The 14,463-nt window shown below is 38.3% G+C and overlaps 1 protein-coding gene across 1 annotated transcript in view; it reads right to left on the bottom strand.

Moving 5' to 3' along the window:
* The window catches only part of GPC6 (glypican 6), a 751,365-nt gene extending 750,985 nt beyond the window's left edge, over positions 1 to 380 (bottom strand). The window contains exon 1 of the mRNA XM_085305955.1: positions 158 to 380. Coding sequence (XP_085162081.1) covers positions 158 to 380 — 223 coding nt within the window. The remainder of the gene's footprint in view (positions 1 to 157) is intronic.
* Positions 381 to 14,463: the final 14,083 nt, after the last annotated feature.

Here is a 14,463-nt window from a genome sequence, read left to right as displayed (position 1 = left end):
ACACACACAACGCCGGGCCAGCGGAGCCTTTCCGCGCCGCGCGCACAAGGCGGCAGCCCGCCGCGCCACTTCCGCGGGGTGCGGGAGCCCGCGCAGAGTCCGCGCAGCCCCGCAGCGGATCCCCCCTCCCCTCCACCGCGGGCGGCCCCTCACTCACCTGCGATCTCCTGGTAGGGCACGCTGGCCAGGCTGAAGCCCTTGGCGCTGTACGCCTGCCGCACCTCGCCGCAGCTCCGCGCCTTGGCGTCGGCGGCCGCGGGCAGCGGCGGCAGCAGCAGCGGCAGCAGCAGCAGCGGCGGCAGCAGCAGCCCCGGCAGGCCCCGGCCGCCCGGGCAAACTTTTGCGAGGCGGCGGAGAGCGGTGCGCGCACACGCACACATGCGCGGGAGGGAGGGCGGCAGCCTCGGCGCCCCCGGCGCCTTTCCCCGAGGCGAAACGGAACGGCCCCCCCTCAATTAAAAAAAAAGGAAAAAAAAAAGGATGGGGGTAAGAAGGGGGAAAAAAATATCTGTCTGTAGGTTGTGCAGATTGAAACCGCGGGCGCGTTGCTGCGAGCGGCGCGGCGAGGCGGCGGCAGCGCGATCCGCCGCGGAGCTGCTGGTGCCGCCTGCGCGCGGTGGAGGTGGTGGGAAGGCAGCCGGCGTGGGGACGGACTGGACAGCGGCTCCGTGCGCGCCGCTCTGCCTGTGCGCGGGTGTGCGTGTGCGTGTGTGTGTGTGCGCGCGTAGGGTGCGTGTGCCTGTATTTACGGTGATCCGGGGGAAAACCTCTGCTCCGCACAGCGCTGGAGCAGCCTCCTGATCCAGGCAGGGAGAAATCCGGGAGACTGACACAGCGAGGGAGAGACACACGCACACACACACACACACATTCACACACATACACACACACACACACTCACACACCAAAACGTGCTACACATTGCATCGCCGAAATACGGGAGCAGAAAGCAAATCCTGGCGTGGATTGCTGTTTGCTGGCGGAAGGAAGGAAAAGCACCCGCGCCTCCCAAAACTTCCTCCTGACCTCGGTTCCAGCGGCTCCTAGYCCCCAAATTACGAATTGCCTGCTAGCGAGAAGTCAGAAAAGATACTCTTCAGTGCTGTTGCTCTCGATAATGTCGGGTTTGCAATGGCTCTGTAAACATTTCTTTTTCATTAATTATTATTTGTTGCACACAGAATGCCCGAGCCAGAGAGCTAGGAAGAGGAAAAACCTGTCCTCTAAACGAGAGAGGGGGAAGGATGCTTCCGTGCCAGGGTAGCAGACTGAGGAGAATGGGGAGGAAGCAAGGCAGACAGTCCTTGACCCAAGTAATTTGTGCCACCCTATGAGAGGAGAACAGGGGACAAAACCATAAATTCTCTCCAGCAAATGAGCAGCTGCAAAGAACTGAATGGGCAAGTGAAGAAAATTCCTGCAAGGTGAATTCAATCTCTACTAAGGGAGAATACTTAAGTATTCAATAGTAAAATACAAAGTACGGTTTAAAAGAATTTATTGCAGTGCTTGCTACGATTATTGTAGAGAAGTGTGGTATTTTGTAAAAAGTGTACAGAGATTTCAGTCCCAGGATAAAGTGAAGAGGKCCAAAAGAAGAGAGAAAAATACCATCAGCTCAAAGGCTGACTTAGTGGTGAGAAGYCATATAGCATGCTGGTATCATAATTCAAGATACATTCAAATTAGACCAGAATGATAGGTGCCAATATTGCTGCAGTGTCACAGCGCCCGCAAAATTGTTCTTGGCTCTGGGCCACTGTCCGCAGCCTGGCCCCGCCAGACACTGCATGTTTCCCTAGCCTCTGTTACCACTTTTCCCTCTCCCGCATCGTTTTTCCCTTGCATCCTTTTCCCCATCAAATGGGTGATGGTGCCCTTTGGCCGGTTCTGCACCCAGCAGGGAAGTAGAAGTTATGTGTGCTCCCCTTTTCCTCCCTCTTCCTAGCAAAGATACTGCATGTGTATCTTTGCCCAGCGGGGCCCAGCAACAAGCAGGTGAGTAGAGGGTTTTGTTAGAAGAGAGYCCTGCATCCTCAGTGGAAAGAAGGGATCACAGCACCTACAGGCTCAGGTGAAATGTCCCTAGGGGACAGGAAGGTCAGACCCCAGGAGGTCAGAGTGATAAATAAAGCAAAGGGGCTCCACCAACTTGTGATTTTGAAAGATTTCATTATATCAAGTCTTTCTAGCTCTGTGATCTTTTTTTGAGGGATAGGTTTTGTAACACTGTCAAAGGCTGTCTCCCAGCCTTATCCCATGGTGGACGGGAGGGAACAGCCCCAAAATAGAGAACTGTGTGCTACCAACTCACTACAAATAGTACATTAGTAATTATTCATGACACTATCTAAATCTAAAGTTAGGCAAAATCCATATTTTTACTACGTGGCAAAGTTCTGACAGATCAAGATGCACGCAGTGCACCCCAAGATAGGACCAGGAGGGTGTTAGAAATGTTGCACATACCTCATTCTTCTGAATTGCTCAAACTTTCCTCTACATTGTGGTCAAAGTAGAGAGTTAGCTTGCCATGTATCAAACGTGACAGACTCCCCCACAATCCAATCTTCTTCAGCATTTCTTCAACCCACAGGAAAGTTATTTGACACAAGCTCAAAGATGCAAATGAGAAAATCAGAGCAAAATTGTTTGAAGTTCAGAAATCATTATAAAATAGCAAGAGATTCTGTGGTTATCTCAGGAATGCATCTAAGTAAATTTTATTTATTTTCAGGAAAACTGTGGATTTGCTAGAAAAAAAAGGCTTATTCACCTCTGCATTTTTTACAAATTTCAGTTGAATTCATGCTTTTTTTCAATTCAAAAGATGATAGTATTTTTACTTAAGGTGATGATAGTATGATTTTACTTTTACATAGCAGCTTTGGAAAACCCAGGTTCATTTCCCACCCTATCGTGCCTTTTAAATAAATGGCCTAGACTGCTGATTGTATCAGAGTACTATATATTAAAAGAAAATCTTATTCTCCCCTCGTCTCTAATTTATGCTTACATTTAAAGATGTAAAATAAAGATATTTCTACCACTTCAATGAATTCAATCCGCATCACATAGGAGAACCATTGCGTGTTCTCAATACATACTAAATTAATTTTTGTACAAAGTGGGAGCATTCCAAAGAAAGCCCAAATCAGTACGCTCCCTAAACCAGTGGTTGTAGTGCTCCATTAGAAACATGACACCTTCTGTCAGGCAAGCGATGGGCATGAACTAAAATCTCTCATTTTTCATTTTCTAAGTTGTTAGGCTTTTTGAGGTGGTCACCCTACACCTATCCTGTTGCAGCTGTTCTGCCTCATTAAAAAATACTTAACTCGTGTGCTTTGCAACCGGTGAAAATACCTCTTTAACTTGATATTTTAGAAGCAGCAATGAGAGTGGACCAGTTGCTGAATTAGAAACAATTTAATGTATATAAAATGTGGAGTAAAGCCCTCCTCCCACCTCTTTGACGTGGTGATTAAAGTCTCACAGGTTAAAGTGTTCTCAGGCAGAGATTGAAGTGATTCCGAGCAGCCCGCTTATTGGGTGACTGCTCAAACCTCTAAAGTGTTTGGTAAAGGACTGGCTTTCCTGCCATCATTTTTGTGAAGCAACTCATTCAATTCATTTGCCTTACATAAGCACCAAAATGAAACATTTTATTTTAGTTAGATGGAACATTTTAATCACCGAGGAATGTTTTTGCTGCTTTTACATTTCTGTGGAAAGAAATAATAACACTTAAAAAATCAATTTAATTTTAATATTTTTGCTTGCTTGACAGCCAGGCTGAAAATCAATCATTTATTTTCTTGGAGAGCCCCTTCCACTAAAGACATTCTCTGCTGTAACATATGTGATTGCTGAGAATTAAGATTTTGCAATGCATCTATTAGGCCAAGTTTACTACAAGCGTGGGTTTTCTTTCTTTCTCTCTTTCTTTTTTAAGTTATTCCAGATAGGAGGTGTTCATTCATATCAAGTTCTACTGATTGATTTTTTGCAAACATTTTCCTACAGTTGTGCCAAAAATGGGTAAGACGGACGATTTTTAACCTTTGCTTTCATATACCTCTATAACAAATGGATCAAATGGATTGAAAGTAATCATTCACACCACATCATAATAAAACTGTCAATGCAGAGTAGAGCAGCAGTCAGCGTTAATTCCTCCAGCTACTAGAATACTGTGCCCCACATGGCTGGGAGAGTTTTATGGTGTGCACTAACGGAGCTAYGGAATCTCTAAATAATAAGGACAAAAATAAATATTGAATTGCTGCATCATTTGCCAAGCTGCCATCATCTTGAGCTCTGAGGGATTCAAGGACATAGCAGAAAACCACATGATTATGAATTTTAAGCATTATAATGCATAGTATGTTGGAGTGAAGTTGAGGTTGTACTAGGAAGTGCTGCCCCCTTTTTCAGATTTTTGAGCAATTTCACTTTACAAATAAGATAAATATCGTTAYGTTGAAAGATATATTGATTTATTTTCAGGTGTTAGCAGAAAACTCTCATCGGAGTCATGGGTATTAAGAGGATTGGATAGACAAAAGCATTTTTCACCTGACTTGACAAATAAGGCTTTGGCAAATGCCAAAATGTTCTACARCTCAACTTCGCAAAAAAAGAAGCTGATGTCCAGATTCACTGTTAAATTTATGTGCTCCTTATATTTGCAGCTTTCACACAATGGATTTCTGGCAAAAAAAGGAAAAAAAACGATTTCACAGGTTGAGGCTATAATCAGTGAGATTCTTGGTTGTCCATCAGGATGGTTGTTGGTGACATGTCTCTGATGGYTTGATTGATTTTTACTGGAGGAGGATTGCTTCTCGGCTGTTGGTCTCTGTCTGTCCTCCTAGGCTTGGAGTGCTTCAGAAGTTGTAGCTGTGTGCACATGGGCTGGCAGGATCCTGGTTCATCTTAGGGGAGGATCCAGCCCCATAACAGCTTCCAATGCATTTTTTAGAGTACAAAACACATCCTTGATTTTGAGGACCAAGTTACTCACAGTCTAGGTTACTCACAACTGTGTCAACAGAGAAATCTGAATACATTCCTTTTACAGTAAAACTCTATGTACAAATTGAATAAATTACATTAAGAAAATATTCTTATTCAAGGTTTATACTGTCTGGCCCAAGAAAAYGTGATTCTTTAAAACCCAGAAATCATTAATTGTATGGTGATGGGATAACTTTCTTTGAATAAATCCGAGTTATGAATTTGTCTCAATAAAGCTCCTGAAAGACCAGTTCAGTGAAGGCATACATGACAGCATGAAGTGGTCCCTAGCAGCTGGTTTTTCATGTTGTGTCCGGAGTGTGTATAGCCAACCTTCCTTCGCACATCACAAACTGATTCTTATCACTCTATCTCAGAAAGGGAAATTTTCTTGTTTTTCCTTTGTACTATACGGCATTTCCTGCAAAATTAAGGCAGAGTCCAATTTCCTCCAAAAAATAAGCTTTAGAGACACAGGTGTGAAGAAATCATCTTGCTCTTCAAGTTGCACTCAAAATAGAATTCTCAATACAGCTGTTAGATAAGTCCTCTTAGAAAAGGTTTTAGACTCATGGCCAAGAAGACAGACCCGCTAAATCTACAAAATAATCAAGTACAAATAGCTTGCTTTCCTCTGAAAATTTTCAGGGACAGAAGGTAAAAAAGATGATCTAAGATTCCATATGCTCAGTTATGCATAATATAGGAGGCTTAGGCTCCCATAAAAAAGTTTTATAAGTGGTAATCAGTGATATCATATTAATTATAAGCAGTAGTGGTTGATCTTGAAATCTGCAGGCTATGCTATTTTGGGCAAATAACAGTGTTTTATTTTAGCTGTTCATTTTATGAAACCTTTTGTGAAAAAATTCTTGAAGTTTATGATTCTGAATTACAAATATCATAGCAACTGAATGGGTAAGTGGAAATGCTTGGGCTTTTCAGCAATGGTACTCAAAGGCTGGACAGAGCCATGGCTTCTTCCGGATAACCACTCCAACAAATAATCCATGGGTGTTGTTCCCAATAGAAAATCAGTTTTATTTTATTTATTATTTTTTCAGCTAGTGTAGTTCAGTATGTTCATTTTTAATTAAAAAAATGGTCCATAGTGGCCTTCTCTATTAAATAAAATGATTACAAGTTGTTTTTCTTTGGAAAAGACAGTTAAAAGAAAAAGGGGAAAAAATAAATGATTTTTAAGATCGCAAATTTTAATTAAATAAATCTGTGGAACCAGATAACAGCATACATATACAGGCAAATTCTGTTCTTATGTCCAATTCCACATTTTTAAAGCTTGAATAAATGTTGGCAAAGCTCCAAAATGAAAGTATTTTTACATTTGTGTAGATTTTACATGGAATATACCAGGAGTAGACCTTCTAAACATTATGTACTGCTTCTTTTTCGCTTATTTGATGCTTTTCTTCTACATGACTGGTATCCAGCTTAGGCAGAATTTTGACATTATGCTAGACCTCTGAATAATATGTGCCATCTTCCTTAAAACCAGATATATACAAAATCGAGGTCATTTTCAAATGTATACTTTTATGACAGTGCTCCTCYGTCTTAATCCACAGATAAGATGCAACATCTGTTCTGTCTTAACTGTACAAGAAGATTACCTTAAAGATTCCTAAAAGTTACTAAGCATCTTGTTTTCCTGCACCTACCATCGTTAAAAAATAGCAATTAAAAAAGCACTTGATAAAAAAGTCAAATAAAAATATTATTTCCCAAAGAACATGTAGACTATAGGTTAATATATTTTAAAAATATTACATAACTTTTTTCAAATGCATACATGTATCAGAAATCAAACTATGGGAAATATCATGGCAATATTACACAGGGCTGAAAAAATTCAATGTGCTRTAGATTATCACCAGAAAGACTAGGTTATATAGATCATAGGCCTGAATAATGCAAAAGTGAAAGAGRTTCATTGATGATAGTTTGTATTCATATCTAACTATTTTGCATTATCATATTTTTTCTGTTCAGTTGAAAGGTGAGCCACACAACAAACAAAAAGTAAATGTTTTTTTTGTGGAAAAGTACAGTCTAAGATATGCATTAAAGCTGTGAATGTAAGGCTTATAGTTTTTAAATTACAATTTTCAAGCAATGTGTCTAAAAGTACATGGCATGTTCTCTGACAAAGATCAAAAGGCTTAATGTATTTTGTAAATTACAGCTATAATGATTCCATTTACAAAAGATGTAATTTGCTGGTCTATTTTCATAATGAATGGGCGCCTAATGAAACACACAAGCTTACACATTCAGCAAAAATATGGGACATCTTAGACTTGACTTGGAATACACATTATGATAATATTGAGGATTTTATTAGAGCGTAGATTTTCTTTTCTTTTCTTGGCATGCTCACCTTGTCAGCTTTTCTTGTGTAGAAAAAAAMCCCTATCTTTTAGGAATATCAGCCAATGAACTGCAGGAGGAGACTATGTTGGTGCATTTGCTGCTGTGGACACACACATCTAACAGAAGATTGTAAGAACAGAAAGGCCAAGTTCCAAGGTAAGAATAGGCAAGAAAGCSCTAGTGAGAATTAAAGGAAAATATACCTCTGGCACTGTTATAGCGCTTAATTTTCTTAGTTCTTTTTATAGAAAGATGTCATTGTCTTCTTAGCACAGGGTTGGGCCATACCTTGGCTAATAATCAAAGTAGAATATTGTATAGACTAAGAAAGAATGGATCTTTTGATTTTTTTTTTTCCCCATGGATGGTCTATACAGATTTATATTGGTTCATGGAGAGACTAGACAAGTTAATGGAAAAGAAATCAGCTGAGGATTACTAAATACATGAAGGAAGCTTCTGGCTTGGGAGTGATGTGAGACACCAGTCCGGGCAAGCTGAGAGAGTATGTCTATAGCCTTGTCCTTTTTCTACATTTAATATTAGGATAAGATTCTTAGTTCTTTACTGAATTCTCTCAGTTTTCCTCAGGATACTAAACTCTACTGCTTTAACTGAATAGAAAGACCTGTCCTCCTGAGGAAAGGAAAGCTCACAGGACCTCTCCTTCTATATCCTCTCTCCTATTGTTCGGGTAAATACCTGTCTGCTACAGCCTCACATTCATGTTCGGCAAACTACAAATCCAAGTTTAGGGAAAAAATGTTTTCCATGAGACATTTWCCCCAGACGCTTTCTGTAGCTATTACAAAATGAAGGACTGTATTCTTTAAACTATAATAAATGTCTAGGGAATTCTGTTGATTTACAATTTTGATACAGAAAAGTCAGATATGGGTATTGATCTATCTCTATTAAATTCCTTGCTGGCTAATTTAGTGGCAGCTAGCTTTTTGTGTACTGCTTTGGGCTTCAATACCACTATGTAATTCCCAGCATTACCTTTAACTCTTCCGTGGGAGTTTGGCCTTGTATTCAGCTTTCCTCCAATCTTGAGATGGTATTTGACATTAATTATAAAATGTATATTTTGTAAATAAGTAGCTGAGATGCTTCATTCTTATTTCTAAACTCACAGATAGGAAAATGCCTCTTAGTTCTAGAGATTATTTCTATCACCTCCACATGAACCCTTTACCAAGATGTCTTGATGTCTCTTCCTTTATATATATATCTATCTATAAGTGTTTCTATAAGCATATATAGATTTTTTTATAGGCAAAATTATCATTAAAATATATGTGTCACTACCTTTATTTTTTTGTAAAGCTCAAGATCTTAATTTTAGGATTTCAAAAGGTGCTAGGAGTGGGAATGAACAGAAATGCATTTGCAGAAAGAAGTGGGCCATTTTCTTCACTGCAAGTACTTCTTTCCAATTTCCTCTGCAGCAACCACAAAATTGTTATATTCTTAAAAATAAATCATTTTAAGAGCAGATAAATCACAATAGAGAGACTGTGGGAACCAAAAGCTAAAGGTGTATGTGTTTGTATAGGATCCAGCAGTCTACCTGATCCTTATGCATGATTGTTTTTTCCCTGGTGAAACCGTATGAGCATGTGCTCATGGACATATGTAACACAGTATGGCAGGTGGGCAGCTGCCTCCAGGCAACCTTTGAAAGACCATTTACCTAACCTGGTAAACAGCAGATAATTGGCTAAAGCATTTTCATTATCTGATAAAGTCTTGGGGTGGCTTCTTCATGAAGACAGCAGGCCTATGTTCGTTCCCTAGAATAGAGAACGGGCTGAGGTAAAAGCGAGCATGGAAATCTGTGACCGAGGAGTCACTTTCAGCCTCAAATCTTTGAAGATAAGTTTCTCTGCAGAGTCAGAATATCAAGCTAGATATCAATTCTTTTAGAATAAATAGAGGAAATATAAAAGGATTTTTTTCTTTGTTATCTGTGATTTCCAGTGGGAGTTTTGTATACGAAGATTGCTGAATATGCAGGAGGTCATTTTAAAGCCTGTTCCTACTGTTCTTCAGGATTACTAGAAAGAAATTTGGAATTCTTACGCTTTAATATAGCTATTTTCAGCAGTAGTGGGACTTTCTGAGATCCTCTCTCACCTAAATTATTCTATGATTCTCTAACCTCCATGTGATATGCTGATTTTAGGGTGAGAAATAAAGTTATAGCAAGAAAAAAAAATCGTCTCTGAAAAGAGCTTGGTGCAGAAGTTCCATTTCTCTTTTTGAATCCTTCGGAAAGCTGGGGGAAACCTGAGCATGATTCAGATAACAGCAACAGCTCCTTTCTTGCTGCTTTTCGAAATGGAACAATGAAGCTAGCTTGGGGGGCCTGGAACTTAGACTTACAGACAACAGCAGCTCTGAGATGTCTATCCCTGAATTGCCGTCTCCTGCTTTCTTCTCTTMCTGCACATCTTAATCGGCTCCTGGTGCTGTTCTGTGCATGTGTGGTAAGTGCTCAAGAATAAGTGTTAGCTCATATTCTTTCTGTTTCTTTAATTAGCACATTGTAATGCCTAGCTAAAATGGCTTCCTGATGCTTATTTTCAAGCTAAAACATGTATAAATCCTATATCACAATAAATATTTACAAAACATACATCTGAGAAAACTCAGAATTCTTAGAGTGCCTTTAGAGACCTCCTTAGAAACCACAGACAACTGCAATAATTTATGTGAACATTGGTATCCTGGCACATAGGCTGCGCAGATCCTCTTGCAAATCTGGTTTTCCTTTTCTCCAAGGAAGGACTAGCACTACAGAAGCAGCCTATTGAGGCTTTTCCTACATCATATRTTTATTTTTAACTGCAAAAACACTAAGCAAAGCTCCTCCAAAACCATGAGTTAAAAGAAAAAAAAAAAAACTTATTAGTCTGAGCTATTGCAATTGATTTCTTCACATATACTATTCCTGCATGAGCAGATTGCATGGTTTAAATGCATGCATATGCTAAATGCTGCATAGTCAATCTAGCCATAAACAGCATGTAGACACACATCTGTCTATCCAGGTGCCCAGTCTTTGTCTAGATTTCAGGTTAGATTTCCTGGTGTTTCATAACTCTTGCCATTGAAGAATTCCAGATAAACATCTAGAAGACCAGCTGGGGTCACTGATAACACACAAAAACAAATGCAAGCAATGAACAGGAAGAAGTGAAACAATTGGCAGATACTGGATGGTCAATGTCCCTCATATATCTAGTCAGATCATAGAAGAGTTTTAAATATATGAAGAAGAAAATAAAAGAACAGTTCCATGCTACAGCTAGAATTTGAACAGTCCTCTTTCTAGCGAGTCTTGGCACTCTTTTAGGTTGTTTAGGACTGCTATTGTAAACTTGTCCAAAAGCAGCCCTTGTTTCTAGTAGGGAAGAACAGACTTACTCTGAACACCCAACCCAGTGCTACAGCCCAGGAGCTTTATGATGTCCTTGAAGGTCTCGTGGCCAAGTTCTAATGTTCCTCTGTGTATCTGCTCAAGAGCTTTAGCTGCATCCAAGCTAAAAATTTTTATCATGTCAGAAAACTTTGGGGCAGAGCTTCACTGTTTCATATCCATCATCTACACATCTGAACACCTCTTGAATATGAAACCATACACATCTTTTGGCAAAAGTGTAAGGATTAGGCAGGATGATGCAAGAAGAGACTCAATTTAAGTTTTAAGGCAGGGACATGAAAGGCGCATGCAAATAGTGAGCTGAAGAGTTTTTATATCCCATATGCAATCTTGCATCATATGATGCTCTTGTTTTTTGTCAGTTTGTAATTAAGTTTTACTGGCATTTTGAAATACAGTGTGATTAAGGGAGGGAAAGGTTTTCACTCACTGGCTCCACAGTCATCTTGAGTTCAGTACAGACATACCTGTGCAAAGCTTCTAGAAATACTATGCTCGCATAACATGCTTACATAAAAGTGACAGGTTATCTGAAWTTGAAAACTACAATTTATTTTGTATTTTTCAAAGTATATGTGAAGTAAGTACTGTGAAGATGAAAAAGAAATCTGATCAGCACTTGCAGGGATAGTTTATGGTTGTTAGGCATTAAAATAAGATATTGTTTTAAAGATAATTAGACAAGATATTGAAATAATACTGCAAATAGGCATATAAGGGCCTATAGAAGTTATGTTCATCCTCAAGAATTTTATGGTCAAGTTGCTAGCTTAAATTTTTCACTGATAAATTGTTCTGGGAAGGGAATGACAGTTTATCATGGATTTATGGAACACGAGATTTATTTATCTTTTATCCTATTTGGTCAAAAATTCAGGAAGAAAATATTGGATCTGTTCCCTGACCATCAAAAGCCATTCCTTGCTTTGAAAGGAGATTTGAATTATAAGCTTACTTCTTCAAAATGATGCTTTTGTTTTAGTGTTTCAAAACACATATTCTATATATKATACACAGATACTTTGGATTATGACCTGAGTTTAGGCATTTGTTACACAGAGAAATTTATTACCAAATTTATAGCTAATAAAGAAGTCAAAGTTAAGACAAAATATCCTTTTTATTTCCTTACAAATCCTTGACAGTTGCATGCAACTTCTGCAAAAAGAAACAACAGAGGTTTATCTCAACATCTTATCTATCAGGTTTAATGTGTGTGTGTTTTCTTTTTTAAGATTTTACAAAAATTGAGGGGCAGAAGTGGGAAAACTCAGGCTTAAGGACATACTTTGACATAAGTCAATTGGATTGTGGGTTTATAAAAAGGTTAGGCTGTAACCATTCAAAGTAATGAGAATTCTATATATTAATTAACAAGGAAAGCAAATGTGATCCTTTTGTTAACTGAAAAATATTACCAGATAATCACACAGTAGTCAATATAAACATATTCATAGAAAAAAATTCAAATAAATAAAAATAAGTTTTAAGAAAAATATATTTTTTCGTGGCAGCATTTATCAATAATTGTTCATTCAGTTCTGCCAGATTACGATAAGGGTAAACAAGATAAAGATCTAAAGTCTTGATGGAAAACAATAGGTTTTTAATCCTCATCTGCATTTCTTCAAAATATGTGAAATTTTATCATAACATTTAACTGTTGTGTAGAGTTACTACAAAGTTTCTGTATTTATTGCAGAATTCCTAATTAAAAATACAGTTAGCAAGAGTAACCAGTGTTAATCAAACTCTGCCTCATCTCAGAGTAATCATTGTAAATACACTCTAAATTTAAAATAACCATCCTACCTGTGCCAGGGATATATTTACAGGTTTATTAATTTAGCGATAGGTGGGACATTCTGGAATGAGCAAATCCTGGTGGAAGTACTAGCACATGGGCATTTTACACGATACTTAATTTCTAATGGATCCGGAATTTTTAAGCTCAAGAGAGGAGGAAGATTTTTAAAATGTATCTCAGTAGAAAGACAGTGACCTCAGCTTAAAAGACTGTTAACAAAACATTAGTGATTTATTCAGTGACCCCGTATATTTCCGCGTTACCTTATCTGTTTAGCCACTAAGCACATTTATCTCCGAAAGGGCAAATCCAGAATATTAGTGACTGTACTTACTGAGGGAAGCCATTTTCAGCCAAATGTTTGCACAAAATATAAAAATGAAAGTGCTTTCAGCCCATGTAGCCTCCAATATGAGTTACCTTGGGGAAGGAGAAGACCTATCCGTAATACATGTGGACTTGACAGCCCTCCTGTGGGCTGCTTTTATCAACTCAGAGTTTTCTCCTTTCTGATTTTTCCATATACAATTTTTTTGTGAAYGAATGTAATACTGTTCTGCCACAAAGCACAAAGTACAGAGCATAGCTAAATGAGTTTAATCCACATAAGCTGAGAGGAAAAAAGAAAGGGGAAAAGGAAGAGGAAGGAGAAGAAAGAAGCTAGCTGCTCTTAGGAAGAAAAAAAATCCTTATAGAACTAACTGATTTCAATTCACCCAAGACATCATTTCTCAGCAGAAAACATGCTGATGGAATGAAGTGCTGATAAAGTAATGTTGATATTTATTTTAATATTACACTTGAAAATAAATGGAATGAATATTCACAGCAAGTTATCAAAACGAGGAAATGGGGCAAAGAATATTTATTTCTCAACGGTAGTGCTAAATAGGATGAATAAATCCTTTTCTTTAATAGAGCTTTATAGAAAACAAAGAAGGGAATAATCTTCTTTAAGAAATACTTCTTAAAGTAATATTCTCAATTCAACTTTTACCATCCTTGCAATAAAAATGTTCCTTTAATACATTCATTACTAGAATATGTTTTTATCATCTCGATGTCTCTGTGAACTCTGAGCAAAAACATTCTGTGGGTGGTAAAATAATGTCATTTGAGTCACAGCATAATTCTGCAGATGCTGGAAAAGGAGAGAGTTTTACTGACAAATATTTACCTATTTAAAGAAGCCAACGAAATTACATAATATTTAATCATCTCAATTTTGTTACTTATCTGAGATGGCTTAATGTACTGAATTTGAAAATCCCATCTTCCAAAGTATTAGAATTCCAACATAGGAACAAATCTCAACGATTACATCCCATTTCTCTGATACAGGAGATAAAGTATGTAAATGTATAGTGACATCACTCTTTCTGCTTCCACCATTATTCTAAGCTCTTCTAAGTTGCCCCTGAGAAAAACAGAGGATAGAAAATGAAAAAGATTCTAAAAGTACAAAATAACACTCCTATTGCCAGGAAAATCATTTGTTATCTTTCATTTAATGAAAAAATATATAGTTGTTATGCTACATCTGCTCTCCTGCACCTATTTTTATGTTTTACATATATAAACAGTGACCTAATTTTTTTTGGTGTGGGGGAGAGAGAGTGAGGGTTGTATATATTTAAAAAGATGGAAATATACTCAAATTATGTTAATGCAAGTTTAAAGTCCCCTCTCAGGAAAATGAATAGCCTTTAATAGAATTGCAAGACCGCAATGTTACCACAGAACATGGGTAATAACTTTTGTGTCTTCTAATCATATAAGGTAATTTATTACAGTGCTT

The sequence above is a fragment of the Rhea americana genome, unplaced genomic scaffold, assembly GCF_003343005.1.
Source record: "Rhea americana isolate MKP2758 unplaced genomic scaffold, rheAme1 scaffold_23, whole genome shotgun sequence".
Taxonomy (NCBI): Eukaryota; Metazoa; Chordata; class Aves; order Rheiformes; family Rheidae; genus Rhea; species Rhea americana.
The sequence above is the reverse complement of the archived record's forward strand: the minus strand, read 5'-3'. Positions and strand labels throughout refer to the sequence as shown.